Consider the following 21,924-nt stretch of genomic DNA (forward strand, 5'->3'; position numbering starts at 1 on the left):
ATTTCAAAAAAAAAAATCAAGTCTGGCAGCCCATGCTAGAAAATATGAGCAATCAAAATAATTTTTTATTTTCAGAAGTACCCAAGATATAAAAGTTGCATTTGACTATTTGAGACTCTAATCTGTACATTCATGTGTCACTCCCACAAAGAATAACAATTTTATTTACAAACTAGATTATACTGACCTCGCTAATTAAGTTACTTATAAGATACATGCTGTCCCATTTCAGCACAAAGAACTTTCTCTAATTATTATTTGGGCAATATAAGTAGTGCTTCAGAGTACATTAAGCCCCTTCAAAGGGAAGAACAGATTAAGATTGTCTTTTTGATGTGTTTGAGTTTCAAGTATGTGTTTTATTTTCCTTACTGAAATATAAATGTCTGGCTGGGCAAATCATTTTTTGTTTTCTCTGTAACTCTTTAGAACAAGTATCAAATTATGGAACATCTACACAATGGAATACAGTGAGTTAAATCTCTATGTGCCTATATAGAAAAATCTCAAAAATATGTTTTTAAAGACAAAATCCACATGAAGAACTGTACCCTCTGTGTTTACAAGAAAGACTTATGTATGTTGGAATATACACAAAATATTTTCAGAAACGTATATAAGTGGTTATAATTTGGGAGCAGGCTGCCTAGGCAGGTGTGGGAGAAAACTATGATTTACATTTCAATTTATTCTATTATGTGCTATATGGATATTTTATTTTACTATGTGTATATTATTTATTTATTGTAAAAATTTGTTTTATGTATTTTAAAAATCAACACAATGCACTGCTATCAAAATAAAAGATATGGATACAGAGACCTGCTTTGGACTAGAAGTAACCAAGGTGGGCAAGGTCTGTCTAAGTTGGCCAAGTCCATCCTAAAAAGAAAGTATGCTGGGCCAGGTTGTAATCCTTGTAGTCTGGTCATAGCAGAATGGATTCATTTGGATCTTTTATGTTGTTTTGGTTGCATCATCTAGTTTACAGTTCACAGCGACATCCTTTTTCAATGAATATCTGCATCTTGATTCAATTACCATGCTTATTTTTAATATATATACACAAATTTCTACTTTACCAAATATATACATATAAATTATTATAATTACTATGTACAAAACAGTGGGTAAAAGTTCACAGATATACAAAATACTACTACCCTCTGACGGAACTTAAAATCAATCCAGCGTGGAAGACACGATGTCTAGTGAATATTAAAGACTAACTGCAGAAACTGGAGAAGGGAGGGATTACTATAAACTACAGTGCTTTCTAAAAACCTCACAGAGGATGTAATGTGATTTTGTTATTTGGAAAATAAGGATACAGTGAGAACAGTGAAAAGCTTAGCACAGGGCAAGGCACAAAGTAAGCACTCAACCACATGAGTTAGAAACAACGTAAGAAGGGAGGAACTTCACTGCCTACAAGTTACATGAAATTCCATAAGAAGAAAGAAGAGTTCAACTTCAAGATAAATATGAGAATAAACAACTGAGATTTAAGAACTGGCCTTTGATTTTAAATATTTAATTTATTCCTATAAACCCTGTCAATAAAAAAAAACTTTATGAAATTATAGTGACAGAAAAACTAATCTAATGAAATGGTAGGCTCCTGTTGAGGAATCTTACAAGACTTATTATCTTACAAGCATTTATTAGGGCTACTCATTGAGCTAGTACATGAAAAACAATCAGCAAAAATTCTTAAACTTCTGATCTCATTTCCTTTTGACAAGACAAAGTTTGTATATCCTGACCTGAGAAAGGAAAGTGATATGGTGGCTGAGAGCATAGTGTACCAGCATTAGGACCCTTAGGACAGGAACACTCTGAGCTAAGTTCATGGATAAAAAATAAGATACAGCTAACAGATTTACCTCGATCTCTGCCAGTTGAGAGGCATTTGAAAATTACCATCCTCAGATCCAGTCCTTCTTTAAGCCAGATCTTATCCATAATCTTTATCATTTGTAAAGCCAGCATATCTTGCCGCAGATCTTCACCAACCTCGAAATCAAAGGAATAAAACTTGTACATTTCCAAAAGACTTAATAGATTACATATAATAAAAGGGGTCTGGGGGTGGGAACAGTGAAAAGAGTAAAGAATAAGATGAACAGAACTGCCTCTCTGCAGCATTCTAGAGAAAGTAAACTTGTCATGTCTCAGTTTCCTGATCGGTACACTTTGAAAGGTTTTATGATATGTGAATTCTATTCAATTTTTTAAAAGTGCAACATGGAGTACCCTTCTCATGATAGAAGTAGTCCATATCCTGATTGTATCAATGCCAACATCCTGATTGAGATATTGTACGAGTTTTGAGAGATGTTAGCATTGGGGAAAACTGAGTAAAGGATACACAGGATTTCTGTACAATTTTGTAAAACGAACTATGAACTATGAATCTATAATAATCTCAAAATTAAAAGTTTACTTAAAAGAAAATTTATCCCTCCCCTAAGGGGAGGGTATAGCTCAAGTGGTAGAGCGCATGCTTAGCATGCACAAGGTCCTGGGTTCAATCCCTAGTACCTCTATTAAATAAACAAACAAACAAACAAACAAACCTAATTACCTCCCCCACCAAATACATACATACATACATAATTTAGCCCTCCCAAAATGAATTCTAACTGTAATCACATTAAGTTTTCATTTTCTTTTTTAAATTGGATAAACTAAGTTAAAATACATAATGACATTTTTGAGACTAGCTTCAAAAATGATGAAAAAAATAAGGTGATTTGCCTTAACAATTATTAAAATTGTTATACAATTTCTGTATTCAAACAGATGGTACTGTTTTAGAAAAAGGTAAACATATCAGCAAAGTAAAATAGAGTCCAAAATCAGATCTGAGTTAAGGGAACTTGCTATATATATATCAAAGGTGGTTCAAGAGAAACTATCTTGATGAACCACTAATAAAACTCACTGAATTAACTAAACTTTCTATTCTTAATTCAAAATTTACTAATTTATGATCACAACACACAAAATTTTGACTGGAATTAGACTACTCCAAAGGACTATAAGCCTGCTGCTTCCTACAGGTAAGGTATGTTTCCCAAAACCAGTGCCACTGCTTAGTTTTGCAGTTTTGCAAACTCTAGGGCACATCATTTACATCACAGTCTGGGTGAAAGGCACTGCCTGGAGCTATGATGTACTTAACTAGCATGGCCATATGCAGCGGCTCTAGGCCAGAGTTGTACTTGTTCCCAAATCTGTTTGGGAACCATATATGTCAGTGATAATTTTTCACATAATTATTCAATTTAATTAAATACTAAATAAACAAAACTACTTTCGCAATTTTGGAAAAGGAATTTGTGGAAAGAATTTTAAAATTACTGTTTAAAAACAAAGTCATCTTATTTTGCTCACCTTAAACATGACATTAATTTCTTCCCCCATTGGATCAGCATTCACCATTGTGACTTTCAGGGGCACAGCATTAGAACTGAAGAAGGAACATGACTACAAATACAACACATTAAGCATTAGAAAGATAATAGTGGAATAAAAATCAAAAAATACTTTTTGTCCTAGGAATTTCTCTTTTCACTTTTTCCTGTAAAAAAATTTAAAAACTTGAGACAAAAACTATTAAAAGTTTGAAATATGACACTTTGAAACTGTCAAAATTCTTCAACAGAGCACAAAATTTTGTATATGTTTATCCTTCCTCTAAATCAGTGTGATCTGGAATGAGATCTCTAATTCTTCTATTTGTGGTACTACTAAAATTAACATTTAGCCACGGAATCAAATAGTGACACTAAATTCAACAGCTTCATTAGCAAAGATCAAATCTAATATTAAAATTAAACTGGTTAAAAGACTAATTTAAGACAGTGATAGCAATTTAAGGAAAACAACAAACAAAACCCAAGGGGAAAATGTAATCCCCTCACCTCCAATGACATAATTATATAACTCAGGCACCCACTGCTATATTTCAACAAAGAGTAGCCATATGGCAACCAAAAAAAAAATCTAATTGAGACTCCTTTATGGATAGTCGTATGTTAGCCTTTTAAAATCAGGCACTAGTGGATAAATTATCTGGTTACTTTTGCTGAACTCATGTTAGAGAAAAATCCACTGTTTGTATTGCTATTAGTCCAATTCGAAACATAATTACTCAATTTGGAGATTACAAGTACTTTCTGATGATCCCCCAAAAAAGTGTTGTAACATAGGAAGAGTCCATATGGCCATTCATAAGGGAATTAAAATAATGCCTACCCATGACTCGGTAGTTTTACTGTTGGGATTAAAACATATGCCTTTTGGTGGGGTGGGTATAGCTCAAGTGGTAGAGGGCATGCTTAGTATACATGAGGTTCTGGGTTCAATCCCTAGTATCTCTGCTAAGGATAAATAAATAAATAAACCTAATTACCTCCCCCTCACCAAAACCAAAAACACATGTGTCTTTTATGTAGCTATTATACCACAATAAACAATCATTTATTTTGAGCAGTAAATAATTTTACTTTTTTTTCTTTCATGAATAGTGATTATGTAAGAATATGCTGAGATAAATATGGATCTTAAACACAAACACACATCTATAAGTACTTATAACCAACTTATGCAGGTTTTATCCTTAATTTCTTTAAGCATCCTGCCCATTTGCCTTCTTCCTACACATTATTTGGAAATGTAGTATGAACTAAAAAGTAATTTATGTCACCTTAATATTTAACTCTTTTGCCACAAGACTTGGATTGAGAGGGAGACGGCATTTATTTCTTAGAAAAAAGGACTGTATTCGTTCCATGCTCCTTTGGAGGACAACCTAGGAAAAGAGATTGATACTGTGAGCAGACAATGAAAATGAAGACCTTATTTTTAAGACAACAATTTTTTAAATCCCCAATTGTCAAATGGTCAAAAAAGGTTGTTGCTAAAGAGGTTATTTTTACTATGAAAATAAAATTTGGATGGGCAAAGGCTATAAACATAGGGAGGAAAGTACATATGGTCATATTTAATATATTAATTAATACTAACAGTCAAATAGAAATTAAACAATAATGAGTTGCAATTTGTTTTTAATCTAACAGACGAAAAGTTTAACGTAACACCAATGCTGTCAACAAGGTAGAAAACAGGTACTTTCATAATCTACTGGTAGGAAGGAAGGCATATACAGGCATAGTTTTATTTTGGGAGTTCTTTTGATATTGTAAAATAATAGACACTATTATAACTAAAATTATAACTAAAAATATACTGTAGGAATACACTATAAAGAAATACTAGCAAAGGGGCAAAAACTTATATCTTAAAATTTATCACATGACTGCGAAAAGAAAAATGTATAAACAACCTACACAGAGGTAATGGTTCATAACTTATGATACAATATCATATAATATTATGTACCCATTAAGAAACATGAAGCATAACTAAATGCACTGACATGAACTCCCCAAGGTAAAGTTAAAACAACAATTTACAAAAACAAAAGAAAACAAAAAACACTGCTGAAAGAAATTAGAGCTCTAAATAAATGGAAAGACATCCTGTATTCATGAACTGGAAGACAATATTATTAAGATCACAATATTTCCCAAATTGATCTACAGATTCAACACACAATCTTTATAAAAACTCTGCCTTTTCTGCAGAAATAGGTAGGCTGATACAAAAATTTATTTAAAACTGCCAGCGACTTCCAAATACTTCAAAAGAAAAAGTTGAAGGATTCATACTTCCTGATTTCCAAACCTACTACAAAACTACAGTAATGAAAACACTGTAGGGTACAGATATATATATATATATTTATCTCTCAATGGAATAGAACTGAGAGTCCAGAAATAAACCAATACAACTATAGCCAACTGATTTTTAACTAGGGTACAGAGATCATTTGATAGGAAAGAACAGTCTCTTCAGCAAATCGTATGAAAACAACTGGATAATCACAGGTAGAAGAATGAGGTTGGACTCCTTATAGACTATAAAAAAGTAACTCAAATGGATCAAAGACTTTTTAAGAGTGAACCTATAAAACTCCTAGGAGAAAACATAGATATACATCTTTGTGGCTGTGGGTTTGACAACAAATTCTTAGATGTATCAAAAGCACAAGCAACAAAAGAAAAAATAAATTAGACTTCATAAAATTAAAAACTTTCATGCATCAAAGGCTACTATTAAGGACATAAAAAGACAATACATAGAATGGGTGAAAATATTTGCAAATAGTGTATCCGATAGGGGTCTAGTATCCAGAATATATAGAACTCTAACAATTCAACAACAAAAAAACAAACCAATTAAACAGGCCTTAGAAAAGGAATTTCCCCAAAGAGGATATATAAATGGTCAAACACATGAAAATGTGCCCCAAACTATTAGTCATTCGGAAAATGCAAATCTAAACCACCATGAGATACTACTTCACACCCACTAGGATGACTATAGTTTAAAAAAGAAAGAAAGAAAACAACAAATGTTGGTAAAGATATGGAGAAACGAACCCTCATACATTGCTGGTAGGAATATAAAATGTTGCAGCTACTTCGGGTAGCAGTTCAGTGGTCCCTCAAAAAACACAGAATTACTGTATGATGCAGTAATTCTACTCCTAGATAAAATGAAAAAAGATGCTCAAACAAAAACTTAAACAAGTAAATCAACTATAGTCCAATAATAATTTTTTAAAAACCACTAAATAATACCAATAAAAACACAACTTTTAAAAGAATATTCATAGCAGCATTATTCATAATAATCAAATAGTAGAAACAAGCCTAATGTCCACCAACTGATGAATGAACAAAATGTGGTATTATCTACTCAATGGAACATTACTCAGACATAAATACACATGCTAGAATACGGATGGACCTTGAAAACATTAGACTAAGTGAAGGAAATCAGACTTAGAAGGCCACATGTTCTATTATTCCATTTTTATCAAATGTCCAGAAAAGATAAACTCATAGAGATGGAAAGCAGACTAATTCTTACCAGGGCCTGGGAGAAGAGGGGGGTAAGGAGTGAAAGGTTAGTGGGTACAGGCTTTCTTTCTGTTGTGATGAAAATGTTCAGGAATTAGTGGTGGTGTCTGTAAAACACTGAATATACTAAAAGCCAATGAATTGTTCACTTTAAAATGGTTAAAATAGTGAATTTTGCCTCAAAAATCACATATACCTATGTTTCTACAAAAAAAACTTATTTTAACTCCAAAAATATGTATATATACTGAAGTGTACACATGTGTAAAATCATATTAGGTGGCCAAGGACACACAGCAAACTATGAACAACAGATACCTACAGGAAGAAAATGAAACTATAATAGTTCTTTTTTTTTTACTTTATAAACTTAATCCTAATTTGCACTTTTTAAACATTAGTATCGACTCATACTTTTATTATTTTTATAGTTACAAAAAAGTTAAAAAGCAAAATTACGAAAAAGAAATTCAAGAGAACAATTCTGATCAGAAAGGAATTAATAAGCACAGGAATTAAAGGGTACTGAGTAAGGATATGAAATCTTTTTGTATAGATTTTAAGCAACCTTTGAATTAAATCTGTCCAGAACAGCATAGGTGTAGATAGAGTACTAATAGATATCTATTGATAAAGAATAACAACTTGTCAGTGCTGTAAATCCTTACAAAATATTTATGTTCCCTCTATGGGTACATACCTGTCTTGCTGATCCATTGGCCTGCCTTACTTTTTCTGCTACTCCTCCTAAAAGCTGTACAAGTTTTGTCTGCTTCAAAAGTTCTTCTCTGAGTCCTCTTCCTCCCACTGAGAGGAGAGCACCCAAAACATGTTCATATCGTGCACCAAACTGTGCATCATGCAGGGCATCCTTGAGGAGCCTAATACAGCAAAATATTTATGTCAGCCACTTCTGAGAACTGGAATAACATCTTTCCATAATCAATTTATTTAATACATTCAATTTTTGATAACTAGGAATTAATTTTAAGCTATATAAGCCTAAAAACTCATTTGTTATAGGTAAAAACTCATTCAGTTCTGTAAAAACTACTGAGTTCTAATGTATCAAATAATTTTGCAATAGAGGGTTTTATTATTTCTGGTTTTATTTCTAAAGACATAGAAATTTAGCTTCCTTATAATAATGCCTTCAATCAAACACCTGGTATCCACAGCAAATAGTCTGAGCATATGATTTAGACTTTCAGAGTATGTCCTCTCTATAAACAATAGAAATAGGAATTAAGTACTTAAGAAAATTTATATCTTACCAATACAAACTGTGTGCTATCTGTATATTTCCCAATGCCCTGGACAGAAGGAAGCGCACTAATGAATTGTTCAAGTAAATTTCATATTTCAAAGCCTACATGCAAAGAAAAATAAACACTTGTGGTCAAATCCATACTACATTGTTAGGATAAAATTATCAACATAGAAAGTATATAAGGATTATTCTTTTTGATAAAAGATGATACTGATAAAAATGAAACAGATGAATTAACTTAGGTGAAATTAATGAAATCAAGCAGAAAAGTACAGACTTTGGAATAACATTCATTAACAATGTTCAAATGGCCAAAACAAAAACAAAAACAAAAACAAAAACCCAAAGGAAAGCTCGACTCTGGTTTATTCTGTGAATTAAAGATCCAGGTACCATATATAAATGTTCAAGTGGGGCAGCTAACATAGTGGAAAAAAATTCACAGTAAATCCAAATTCAATGCACCTCAACACTCCTACACAACAAAAGTACTTTTAATAAAAACAGAAAGGGAATCCCTTAGCAAGGTCCCTATTCATAAAAACTGGGGACAGAGTAAGCAGGTAGAAATCAAATAAAAAAAACTTGCCTGCACAAACTGTGGAAGAAGATCTGTTAGCTCATCATCACTAATAGCCTCCATCCAGGTCACAGCGAGGGACCTCACTTCCTGATCAGCAAATCTAGAAGAGTACCACAAAAATCAAGATTTGACAGTGATTTCTTTATAATGAAGCTTCATTTCTTAAAAACACAATCTCAATCTATTTATGACAAAAATACTCAAATTAGCTACTAAAAAGCAATGTGTTTCTTCTTTTTTTTTTTTTAAAGAAGAAAACCTTACTGTTCTATATACAAATTCAATTTCATGACTATTTAGAAACCTTTAAGTTTATGGAAATTAATTCTGGCCCTTATAAAAATATAACAAATTATTCAAAATTTATAACCGCTCTAGGTTAGTTTTAAATGATACGACACCTATTTTTAATAACCTCAACGTAAAATATGTTTGTAGAAATACACATTTATACATGTAGATTGTATTGAATTGCTTTCATCTTAAAGGGAATCAATCCTGCAACATAGTATCTTACTGGAAAAATTGAAACAATAAAACAGAGCAAATAAATTCAGGCACAGTTGACTTACTTTGAATCAAGAAGCTCCAAGGCAGTCAGTGGGTGCAATGGAGGCCACTGCTGAAGCAGTGAGTAAGTTTTGGCAAGATTAATCCATTTCCAGTTTGGAGCACTCGCTAGTACTTTAGGAAGACAATTTGGGTGTTTGAGGCAATAATAACGCTTCTCCCACAAAAAAGCTTTCTCTTCTTTAGAAAGTCTGAATACATAACAGAATTAAATTACTTCTCATTGATATCATAATGACAGTTATAACTCTCAATGATTAAAAATACAAAGAAGAAATTTATTCATCTGAGGACAGTCATTTCTTGGTAGAATCATTAATACCAATTTGGGATATAGAAAAATGCAATGTACAGCAAACATCATTAATTTACCTTAATTTAAAGGATAGAAAGAAATCATTCTGCCTTGATAAAAGGGTCTTAGATAAGAAAATGAATGATAATTCAGCACAATAAAATTTACTGAGCTCTAACCAGATGCGAGGCACTAGAAATCAGAGTTGAATAAGCAGAACCTACCCTAAAGAGATAGCACGGACTTCATCCATTTTATAGAAGTAAAATCAAATGTCATGCCAAGAAAAAATGTTATTACAAAATTTTAGAAGGAATATTTTGAGAAATATTCAAAATAAAAAGGATTTAATTTGGAACTCCTAATTTAATCTTAAAAATTTTTTTCCTTTTTGTTTTTTTTTGGGGGGGTGGTTAGGTTTGTTTATTTTTTAATTGAGGTACTGAGATTGAACCCAGGACCTTGTACATGTTAAGCAGGCATTCTACTACTGAGCTCCTCCCCCTCCCAATTTAATCTTAATGACAAGTATTTATGTGAATGAAATATTTCATTATTTTACTACCCATCTACCTAATTCTGTGTATAACACATGCACTGGAATGTATTCATTTCATGTAGAATACTAAAAAAATTCAAATATTGCAAAAAGGTTCATAATTAAGTTTCTCTCCTTCCAGTTCCCCTCCCAATGGCAACTGCCTAACCTTGTATATTCTTTCAGTGGTAGCTTTTCATACAGAAGTATATACAAAGGTGTACATAGATTCTTTTTTTCCTTTATGTTAATAGTAACAGACTATATACATTATTCTGCTCCTTGCTTTCATCATTTAATATATCTTACATATTTGTACATATATTAATATATCTTACATATTTGTACATATAGCTATTGTACATACTTGTACATATAATTCATTCTTACTAGTTACACAGTACTGTTAGATAAATGTACCATAATTTAACCCCCATTGATGAATATTCCCTATCAGTTTTACAATAACGCAAATAAATACTGCAATGAATGATCTTGTCTCCGTAAGCAAATACAAAAGAGTTTTCTCTAACATATACTATAAGTAACTGGAAATGGAATTGCTAGGTCCCAGACTATGGATACTGTGACCTTTTTAGATTTTGACAAACTGCTCTCCAAATGCTTTTTAGAGTTCTGTCAAAAGTATAATTCCCAGTTTTCTGTATCCCATCAATACTTTATTTAATGGGACATCTTAATTTTCAGCTGTCTGATGTGTGAAATGGTATCTTGTATTAATTTACAATCCCTTGATTACTGAGAGACTGAACATCTTTTTCCAGATGTTTAAAAGGCACGGTGTTTCTTTTCCAAAGAATTAACTATTCACATTCTTTGTCTACCACTGAGCCGTTGGGTTTTCTACTTATATGAAAAGGTTCTTCATATATTAAGGAAATTAATCTATAGATACTTACTATAAATGTAGTTTCCAATCTGTTGTTTGCCTTCTTAACATGTAAAAAGTTTGAGTTGTGTAAGTTTCTAAATTATATGTAGTCATATATAGTCTTTTTATAGAATTAAAAACAGAAAACTTTCCTTATCAGGAACTAAATCGTGAACATGCTATATCATAAACTAAACAAGGTAACTTAATAAACCATTAACTTCAAGTTTACATTGTAAAGATACTCCGGCAAAGCAGAATCAAAGGAGCATACCCAAGTGATGAGTCTCTGTGAAGAATATCAAGAAGTTTCCCTTTTACATCATTCTCCAATATTTCAAAGTTGTGTTGCTGTATAATGCTTCTGTCAACTTGAGGAGTGGTATAAATGATATCAAATGCAGGAGAAGGAAAATCAACCTTAAAAACAGAAGTTGATCAAATTACAGCTGAATAGTCCACAGATTTGCTATATTAACTTTTTTGATTTTTTTCAGCCATCAGGGTGATAATGTCAAATATTAAATTAATGCTTCTTGTCCTTTTGTTAAAAGTGATTACTGTTACTGGTAAATTTCAATAGCACAAATATTATTTGGGATGGGTACAAGCACATCTTTTACTGTTTCATAGAAACAGGAAATGTTTATTGACATTTAAGTTAAAGATAGATCCTAAGATTGAAATAAGATCAATTAAGGCTTCTTTAAGTAACAACCCAAATCATGGTACACATACACTTTTTATAAAGAAATTCAAATTTAAACCTCTCCACATGTCCGGAAGTATCATTACCTGTAACACTATTCTTTCCATCACATATCCTTTTTTGGGAACTGTTCCAGGAATAGGATTTGTATGTGATGAAGTCCAAAGATACAGAAGCTTAGTTCCACATGTTAAAAACCTTCACGAATGTAAACAGAAGAATACCGTGGATTTCATTTTAAAAATTCAAAACTCACAACACATGGTAATAAATTTGAAATAATATTGAAACATTTATTAAGCGTCCTCTATGTAAAAAGAGCATCACCTTTAAGAACATATGAGAAGGTGTTGCTCTCCATAGTGTATTGACACTTAAGGTAAATTTACTGGACTGTGGGAGTTGGAACAAAAGGAGGCAGGATGAAAGAAATGGGGTTCAGGATAGAAGACAAGATGGGTAAAGTCTCACAGTCACCTGTCCCAAAAACTTTTATAAATTGGAAGGTGAAGGAGTCTTTGAAGACCATCTACAAAGGAATACACTGCCAAGTGGTGGTTTGGATTACATAACTAACTGCTCCTTGACTTTTACCATAAGAACAAAAACACGTGCCAAGAAAACTAGTACCTACTTTGTGGCAAAGCACTAATCATTTGAAATGAAAAGTTGTATCTGTGCCCTAGACCAGGGGTCAGTAAACGTTCTGTAAAGGGCCAGACAGCAAGTATTTTGGGCTTTCTGGGCTATACAATCTCTGCCACAGGCTCAACCCTGCTGTTACAGTGCCGAAGTAGCCATGGACAACCATTAAGAAAAATGTGTGCTGTGTTCTAACAAAACTATATTTACAAAAAAATAAGCAGTGGGCTGGAGTATGCTCACCCTTGCCCTAAACTACCAATTTAGGGCCTACTGAAATTAAAAATATTTATCAATAAAGATACTGACGTATCTTTACACAGAAAAAAAATCTGAAAAGTAACATTATATTATATATAAAAGCAGGAAACTATGAACTTCATCAAACTCTGTTCATTTTATTCAAACAGCAAATATCCCTTCCCAAACTAGACTCTAGTTTTCATAATTTTTCTAGCAGGTAACAGCCTTTAAATCTTCGACACATTCTATTTAAGAACCAACCATCCTTACCCTCAACTAGATTATTTTAAGGCAAATTCCCATCATATTATTTTATCTGTAATTACTTTTATGTAATTGATGAACTATTTTAAACACAATTACAATAAAGTAAAAATAATTACTTAAAAGTATCAGCTATCTAGTCAGCATTCAAATTTCCCTTATTGTCTCATAACTTAAAAAAATAGTTGATTTGTTTGAATAAAGATACAAGCAAGGTCCAACATTTACACTGGTTGATAAACCTTTTTAAATATTTTTTTTTAATTCAAGGGTCAACAAACTCCAGACTGTCACTTGGGTTTTTTGTTTGTTTGTTTGTTTTTGATGGACTAAATTTTTTTCTGCCATTTATTTATTTATTTTTAAAGTGAAGTATAGTTGGTTTACAATGTTGTGTTGTCACCTGGTTTTGCAAATAAACTTTTATTAGCACAAAGCCACATTCATTCACTTAGATGTTGCCTATCACTGCTTTTGCCTCTGCTCTTGCATCTGTGAGAGATTACATGATCTACAAAGCCTTGACTACTTCTATCTGGTCCCCTTTACATAAAAAGTTTACCAACTCTTGCTTTAACCCATACACTCTTCTATGCTATCCCCTGTCATTTGTTGAAGAATCCAGGTCTTTTGTTCAGAGGTTTTTCTATATCTTGGTTTTACTGAGTGTATTCCTCTGGTGTCCCTTCATCTCCTATATTTTCCATAAGAGTTAGATCCAAAGGCTTGATGTGATTCAGGTTTAGTTATGTGGCAAGAATACTTAATACTTTATAGGTGGTATCTTTATAGGTGATACTAGTTCCTGGTGCATCAATTAAAGAGGCACACATTGTGTGCTATCTCTCTCTTTCTGTGATATTAAGATAATCAGTTTGTTCAAGTACTATCAGTCTAAACCATCCATTTGAAGTTCCAGAAAAGTTAATCACAATGGTTTTAAACAGGCATTGATCATCACTGTTTAAATCAACGTCAACCAAGAATGCTTTTGACCCCAGTGGATATTTGGTAGCATGCAGACATTTTTGGTTGGCAACTAGGGAGCACTAATTGGGCATGAATTTGGTTGGCAACTAATGAGCAGAAGCCAGGGAGGCTGCCAAACATCCTACAATGCACAGGACAGTCTCTCACAGCAAAGAATTACCTGGCACAAAATGTGAATGCTGTCAAGACTGAGATATTCTGACCTCACTCTATTATTTCATTAGGGGTTACAAAACTGTAATATTCCGTCATTCCTTCTGCATCTATTAGCTGGAATTTTTCTATAAAAAACTTTTTTGCATCATTTATTTGGTAACCCTAAGATACAACTGTAAAGGAATGGCAGGTTAAATGCCTGATTCATTTCATGGACAGCTGCATGTAAATTAATGAAATTAGACTACTCCCTCACACCATACACAAAAATAAACTCAAAATGGCTTAAAGACTTAAACATAAGACAAGACACTATAAATCTCTAAAAGAAACAACAGGCAAAATATTATTCGACATAAATCTCAGCAATGTTCTACTAGGACAATCTACCCAAGCAATAGAAATAAAAGCAAAGATAAACAAATGGGACCTAAACTTATAAGCTTTTACATAGCAAAGGAAACCATAAGCAAAACAAAAAGACGACCTACAGAATGGAAGAAAATACTTGCAAAAGATGAGACTGACAAAGGTTTAATTTCCAGAATATATAAACAGCTCATACAACTTAATAAGAAAAAAAAAAAACCCAATCCAAAACAGGGCAGAAGACCTAAACAAGCAATTTTCCAGTGAAGACATGCAAATGGCCAATGGGTACATTAAAAAATGCTCAATATCACTAATTATCAGAGAAATGCAAATGAAAACTACAATGAGGTATCATCTCACACCAGTCAGAATGCCCATCATTCAAAAGACCACAAACGATAAATGCTGGAGAGGCTGTAGAGAAAACGACACTGTTGGTGGGAATGTAGTTTGGTGTAGCCATTATGGAAAAGTTTGAAGATTCCACAAAAGACTAAAAATAGATTTATCATATGATCCAGCAATCCCACTCCTGGGCATATACCCAGAGGGAACCTTAATTCAAAAAGATACATGCACCCCAATGTTCATAGCAGCACTATTTACAATAGCCAAGACATGGAAGCAACCTAAACGTCCATCGACAGATGACTGGATAAAGAAGCCGTGGTGTATTTATACAATGGAATACCACTCAACCATAAAAAAAAAAAAAATAATAATGCCATTTGCAGCAACATCGATGGACCTGGAGAATGTCATTCTAAGTGAAGTAAGCCAGAAAGAGAAAGAAAAATATCGTGTATCACTTACACGTGGAATCTAAAAAAAGAAGACAAATGAACTTATTTACAAAACAGAAACAGACTCACAGACATAGAAAACAAACTTATGGTTACAGGCAGTGGGAAGTGGTGGGAAAGGATACATTTGGAGTTCAAGATTTGCAGATACTTACTAGTATATATAAAATAGATAAATAACAAGTTTATACTGTATAGCACAGGGAACTATATTCAGTATCTTCTAGTAACTTATGGTGAAAAAGAATATGAAAGCAAATATATGTATGATCCTATATGACTGAAGCATTATGCTGTACACCAGAAACTGACACTACATTGTAAACTGACTATACTTCAATTTAAAAAAAAAAATGAATGAAGAACTCATTTGTTGTTGAGGCTGACTGAAATGCCTCTAAGACATCTGGCTTTCATGACAGTGACTTCATCAGGTTGTACCTTAAAGATCAATTAATTTTAAAAGAATTTCAAGACCAAGATTTCTGATCACTATACCACATTAACTAAACTAAATCATGAACATTTTGTTTCTCTACATGTATTAATACAAAATCATTTTTCCTCTTAATTTCTGATTATTTCTTAAACGTTAAGTCCTAACATTACTTAGACTTACACTACTTGGCAAAGTCTCAAGCTTAATGGCATCAGCTGGTTGTTTTGAACAGTGGAATGTTGGATGCAAACTATTTAATTGTCTAACAAAAGCCAACGCCCTTCCCCTTACTCTTGAATTTTGAAAGAATGTCATTCACCCAATAAAAACATTTATTACTAGACAAAAAAATGGCAAAAAATGATGGTACTTCTCAAATGAAGTAAAGACTCCTGGTGCTTTTAAGAGCAGGAAGGTTTTCAGAACTCAACTTATAAAAATTAATGATGATGCAATTACATTTAATTTTCTCACATAACTATTCCCTGAAACTAACTTATTAAAGACAATTGAGAACACAATTCCTCCCTTTATGGGGCCAGTATTCTGTTTTAGAGTAGCTATGGATTATATTCAGCAAAAGGTTCTAAGTACACACAATTAACAGCAATCTTTTCAACTGCTTTTCTCTAGCCTTATGCAGTTCAGAATTATATGAAGTGTCAAATAAGAGCCCACCAAAAGGTAGAGACTTAAAAAATTTTATACTGCCTCCTCAAATATGGAGGAAGTGACTAAAGGAAAGAAGTATATATGAATAAATGCTACATTTAAGAACACAGGAAAAGAGTATTTTCAAAAAATGTATGAAGTCAGCATTTCAAACATCACATGATTTTTTTAAATGATTATTGGAAAATCAAACTGCCATTTAAAGAGGAAAAAGGAAGTTGAACTAGATTAGTAGAATTTTTTCATTCTTATTTTTTAATTGTTTTATTGTTGGTTAAATAGCTCAGTTATTAAATCACTTCCCAAACTGTCCAATGGGACACAATATTTCAAAAGATATATTCTAGAACAAAAAATGTACCATGGTATCAAGTAAATTTAAGAATGGTTTTAACATAAGATAATACTTAAGAACACAGACCCTGGGGCCAGACTGTTTAAATTCAAATCCCAAGATTCTACAACTTACTACCTTAGTAAGTGCCCTCAGGTAAGCCACTTAAGCTCTCCATATTTTGATCACATCCTCTGTAAAACACCTACCTTCATAGGGTTTCTTGTGAGGAATATGAAAGCTATGTATACAGCACTCAGACTAGTACCTAGCATGCAGCAAATGCTATGTATTTGTTATTACAGTAATAATGTTATTAACCACAATAGACTTGACTACAGAATTTTAGAGATACTTTAATATGCTAATGTCTATTATCTGCAAAATGTTATGTGCTGTTCAAACATCCCAAACTTATTTAACTAATTTTTTTTTTCCATTTAGGAGAAGTCTTGATGGTCTCATGGAACATATTATCACTTAAAACATAATTAAAATAGTCAACTGAAAGGACAGATAGATTACACTATCCCAGTGGCTATTAGTAGATACAAAACTCGAAAGGAATTCCTTTAATCCTAAGGATCAGTAAGTTTTGCACATAGGTGGGACTTTGAAGGTTAAAGACCAGGGGCCCACTGCGGTAAGGGGAGGGAGATCAGTCAGGTAAAGAGAAGGGAATAATATGCAATTGTAGACACTGAAACTGGAGAAGGATGGGAAAAGAATGAGAAGAGAAAAAACAGATTTTTTCTTTTAAACATCAAGTGAACTTATAAGACCATGAGTATTATGTCAATAATATAGTGCTTTGCATAAATGACAAAGAATAAACATTCTTGGAACAGTGTGTGGCAAACAATCCTCTCAATACCCATATAGCTATGTCAAATGATAGCAGAGTAACTCTGGTTTCCTCTCTGTTTCTGAAATGACCTTTTTATCGCACTGGAAAAAATGAGGCAGCTCATTATCTCATCATGTATGTCATTGTTCCCCACCCCATTCTCTAGTCAATTCTGATGCTGCAGGTTTGTCCACGGTAACTTACGGTTACAACTCAGTAATACTTACCTTTTAAAGTCAAAAAGAGGTAAAGAAACTTTGCCCAAAGCTTCTGGCCCCTTTCTCTGTTTATTAGAATCAGGGGAACTTCCACTGCTCTGATTTAAAATTCCAAAAAGAGTAAGGTGAAGTAGTGATTCTAATGGCAATTGTGATATCTGGATGGGAAAAATGATTCTATGGGGGGAAAATGTATTAATAGAAAAAAACAAATTAGACTGAATATGAAGTTTAACCCTTCAATAAGACATAATTTTAGGTTTTATTTGACTTATCAAGTAATCTTTAATTACTTTTCAAGTAATCTTTACTTAAGTAGCAAGGGTGGCTAATATATACTTGAAAAATCAAAGAAATTTCATTAAAGTTTCAAATATAACAGTTCTTTCTTCAAAAATTTGTTAGTGTTTTTACTCATGACTTATAAAGTCAATTTCATTTTTTTATTTCCTTTAGGAAAAGCTGGATGAATGTTTGAGTGTTTCTGATCTGGGATATGTGTATGCACATATATACAGACAGACCTGTTTACCAGTGTCCTTTTTTTTAAAATCTGAAAGGACACACAAGGTCAATAGTTGTCACTGCGAGAAGCCATGAGGTGGTAAGAGTTGAAAATAAAGTGACACTTTTTACCTCATATCCATTTTTGTATTACTTGATTGCTTTCACAGATATGTACCATTTTTGCAATTTAAGTGATAAAAGAAAACTAGGAATCCATTTAATAAATGAAGAATAAAACACAGTTCTGAAGTTACCTACTTGCCTAAATAATGAAAGCATTCCCTTAGTTTAAAAATATTTCAAAAATATTAACAGTGCAAAATATTATCTTGTACATGGATTTAAGATAATTTTTAAAATCTGTTAACCAAGAACTAGGTTTCATATAGACAGTGTTAAAGAATAAATACTAAACTAAAACAATGCTATAAAATACCATCTTTCTAGAATTATATGTAATTTTAACTTGACAAAGGCTAGGCTATGAAGAATTTATGGCATGTTTCTACAATTTAATATATGAAGAGTTAAAACAGTATATCAGATTTTTAAAAGAGAATTTCAGTCCATTCTACAGAATCATATCTAGAAAATACTTAAAAATGTCAACAAGAATTTAATGAATTTTAATGGAAATTGTAATAAAAATGACAGCTGAGATGCATACATGGAAAAAAGTAAAGAACAGGGCATACTGAAAGAATAAAAAGCCAAAATTTTCACTTACAGTTCATCCCATTTAATAAGGTAGAAGAAGTTCTTATAAGTGCCAACCTTCTTTGATTGAATAGGTTTAAAGAGATCCTTTCCATTGTAAGACAGGGAACATACCAAATAGTATTTTTCATAACTGAGAAAACAAAGAGTTTAATTTGATAATACAAATCGGTTAATCAATCAAATATGTATCAGTCATTCTTCCCTAAAAGTGACTATTAGCTGAAATAATTTGATTACCATCACTTGAAGTTTTGGAAAGACATCTAAAATTTAACTATTGCAAATTCTATAAAAACAGAGAAGAGGTTATAGCAAAGGGAGCACAAAAAAAAAACATATATTCCTAGGTGCCAGTCTAAGGGAGCCAAAATGATACCAACTGGAGAATTTATCTCAATTTTGTGCTCAGTTACTTATTAGCTTTAGATTTTAGTTAAATGACACAATGATTATTTCATTTCTACATAAATTCTAGGAATAAATAGTACAAACATTATCTTCCTTAGGTGCCATTTTCCTTTGCTAGTCCACTGAAATAAGAGTCAGGTAAGCGTATTAATGGTGCATAGGTCTGACTCGCAATAAGCCAGTCTTCCTCATTTATTAGGAGGCTTACATCCATGTGGACAGATTCTACCATATTCTTTCATCACAGGCAGCAACGATTTAGCCCCTAACTGCCACAAGTACAGAGCTGGGTAATACAGTCAGGAAGCCTTGTAGGCCAGGAATTTTAGGTTCAATAAAACTGTATTCTACTAGTATTCTAACTTACTGCTAGGCTTACCCATCAACCATTTTGTTCGTACAATCTGTTAATCATTCTAAATGTATTTCAAATCTAATCTCATTGTTCACATATCTAACTACTTGATTGCTTTTCTCAACCTCATTCCATCTGTCCATCTTTACATCAGCATTGTATTAACTTTCTTTCCACCTTTATTAACCCTGCAGTTTTCTGTACTGTCTTCTACTGAGCATTTGTTCTCATTAGTGTTCAACAGTTACTTACTTTGATACCCAGTTACTTGAAATACCATGTGCAGCAAAAATTGTAAACTGGAGCTGTTCTGTTGTAGTCCATGCTTCCTTGATGTTCATGCTACTCTGGGCACAGTCCACAGAACGCCTACCAGAATTTGCATGGAGTCTGAGAAGATCATAAACTGCTGCAGTTAATTGGTCCATGCTTACTTGAACAGGATTTTCAGGATTCAGTGAGCCTAGATTTAAAGAAATTGTTAACATAATTCTCTGAAAAAGCAACAATTATTTCTAAAATTTAAAGAATTTAAATGCATACCCCTGGTTGAACTCTTGCTAATGTCTCCTTCTCCAGACAATGAAGTCACCTGCATATAAGCATATGAACTAGTCAGAAAATTGTCCATGATGTAGTATAAAATGTTTACGTTTAATTTCAATAAATTTATTGAATTCTTTATCAAAGAAACTCTTTGCAGGAGAAACCTCCCAAAAGTGTTTGCAGAATTAATAAAACAATAAAGAAGAATGCAAAAAGAAACCCAAACCAAATAAACAGATTTTTTAATATCAAGAAAATCACAGTAATTGAAAAGTACTGCAAAGTAAAGCAAAATCTGCCTCATTAACCCAATTTAGTAATTACAATTTGAAATCCAAAAGTGATGAATATACTAACACAGTGTTTAATTTTCTATGACTTGCTCTATTAGCATGATAAGAATATCCTTGAAGAAACTAGAACTCTATTACCATTTAGTGTCTCAAAAAGGCTGTTATAACTATTTAAATTGAGCTCTTCTACTCTATTGTCCTTAATCCAGCAAATGAACACAATATAAGCTTCAGACATCATTACAACCATGGCGGCTAGTCATCTCCAAGTGGTTTCAGATATACTTTTTAATTTCTGAAAACAAGCACATAATAAGAAAGAGAAAAAAAAGAATGACCTAAATATCTGTATACCACATGGATAGGCTCTCCGTGAGAATGAATGGATTGAGCTATCTCCTACATATCTGTTGAGGAACACACCATCAATAAAACTTTTCTTTCTTTAAATTTATCACATCCTGTGATCCTTCTCTCATCCTTCCAATCAGAGATATAAACATCTCTCTGAACATAGTTAATTAAATTCCTGTGGAAATACAATGGGGAGAACTTTTACTAAATGCAACAGTATTACATTAAGAGAGGGCTCCTAACCTGGTTGCTTCTGAGGCAATTTAAGTCACTATTCCTGAGGCTTCTGGGTCTTTCCAATAGGAAGGAAGTATAGCCCAAAGTAGAACTTTCCTCATTGACAACCATGGACATTTCCATCCACATGGAGAAATGTTAGCTGTTGCAATCCAGGTTCTTCAAGCATAGTATCAACCTTAAAATCCCAACCAACTCATTTTTGCCAGAGTTCCTCCTCTACACAGAAGAAGTTCAGTTTGGCATCCACCCATTCAATGTCAACTCTCACAAAGTTCTTCCAAGGCAGTCCATCTCCTCTTAGGAATTTCCCACCTTACCAAGACAGTGACCAAATCAGCTCAACAGTAAAAGCCAAAGTTAAAATGGTAATATTTTGTTTAGAAAGCAAAATCTCCCAGTTTAAATGACAGGTGCTCAGTTAAGTCTATATTTGCATGTGACAAAATGGTAATTACTAAAAAAAATACTCACAGCAGCACTTTTACTCCTTGGAAGATTAACTGCTCTCTTTAGCTTCTTTACCGACTCTGTAATGGCAAGGGTCTCCACACCATCTAAAGCACTACAAATTTTTCTTACAGCTTTAATTACTTGATCTACTGTTCTGTGCTGGTTCTATAAAAATAAAAAGCAAAACAAATATAAGTACGTGCAATTTAAAGGATCAAC

General features: G+C 32.7%; 1 protein-coding gene across 2 annotated transcripts in view; it reads right to left on the reverse strand.

Annotated features, from left to right (window-relative positions):
* Window positions 1-21,924, reverse strand: part of PIK3C2A (phosphatidylinositol-4-phosphate 3-kinase catalytic subunit type 2 alpha) — an 88,826-nt gene that overhangs the window by 14,393 nt on the left and 52,509 nt on the right. For both annotated transcript variants that reach the window (XM_006209325.4, XM_072969641.1), the window contains 14 exons: window positions 21,727-21,870; window positions 20,366-20,414; window positions 20,075-20,285; window positions 19,067-19,189; window positions 17,842-18,009; window positions 11,939-12,050; window positions 11,418-11,563; window positions 9,421-9,609; window positions 8,855-8,948; window positions 8,270-8,364; window positions 7,696-7,876; window positions 4,715-4,819; window positions 3,400-3,492; window positions 1,887-2,016 (listed from right to left, as the gene is read on the reverse strand). In XM_006209325.4, coding sequence (XP_006209387.2) covers window positions 1,887-2,016; window positions 3,400-3,492; window positions 4,715-4,819; window positions 7,696-7,876; window positions 8,270-8,364; window positions 8,855-8,948; window positions 9,421-9,609; window positions 11,418-11,563; window positions 11,939-12,050; window positions 17,842-18,009; window positions 19,067-19,189; window positions 20,075-20,285; window positions 20,366-20,414; window positions 21,727-21,870 — 1,840 coding nt within the window. The remainder of the gene's footprint in view (window positions 1-1,886; window positions 2,017-3,399; window positions 3,493-4,714; window positions 4,820-7,695; window positions 7,877-8,269; window positions 8,365-8,854; window positions 8,949-9,420; window positions 9,610-11,417; window positions 11,564-11,938; window positions 12,051-17,841; window positions 18,010-19,066; window positions 19,190-20,074; window positions 20,286-20,365; window positions 20,415-21,726; window positions 21,871-21,924) is intronic.

Source organism: Vicugna pacos, chromosome 10 (assembly GCF_048564905.1).
Source record: "Vicugna pacos chromosome 10, VicPac4, whole genome shotgun sequence".
Taxonomy (NCBI): Eukaryota; Metazoa; Chordata; class Mammalia; order Artiodactyla; family Camelidae; genus Vicugna; species Vicugna pacos.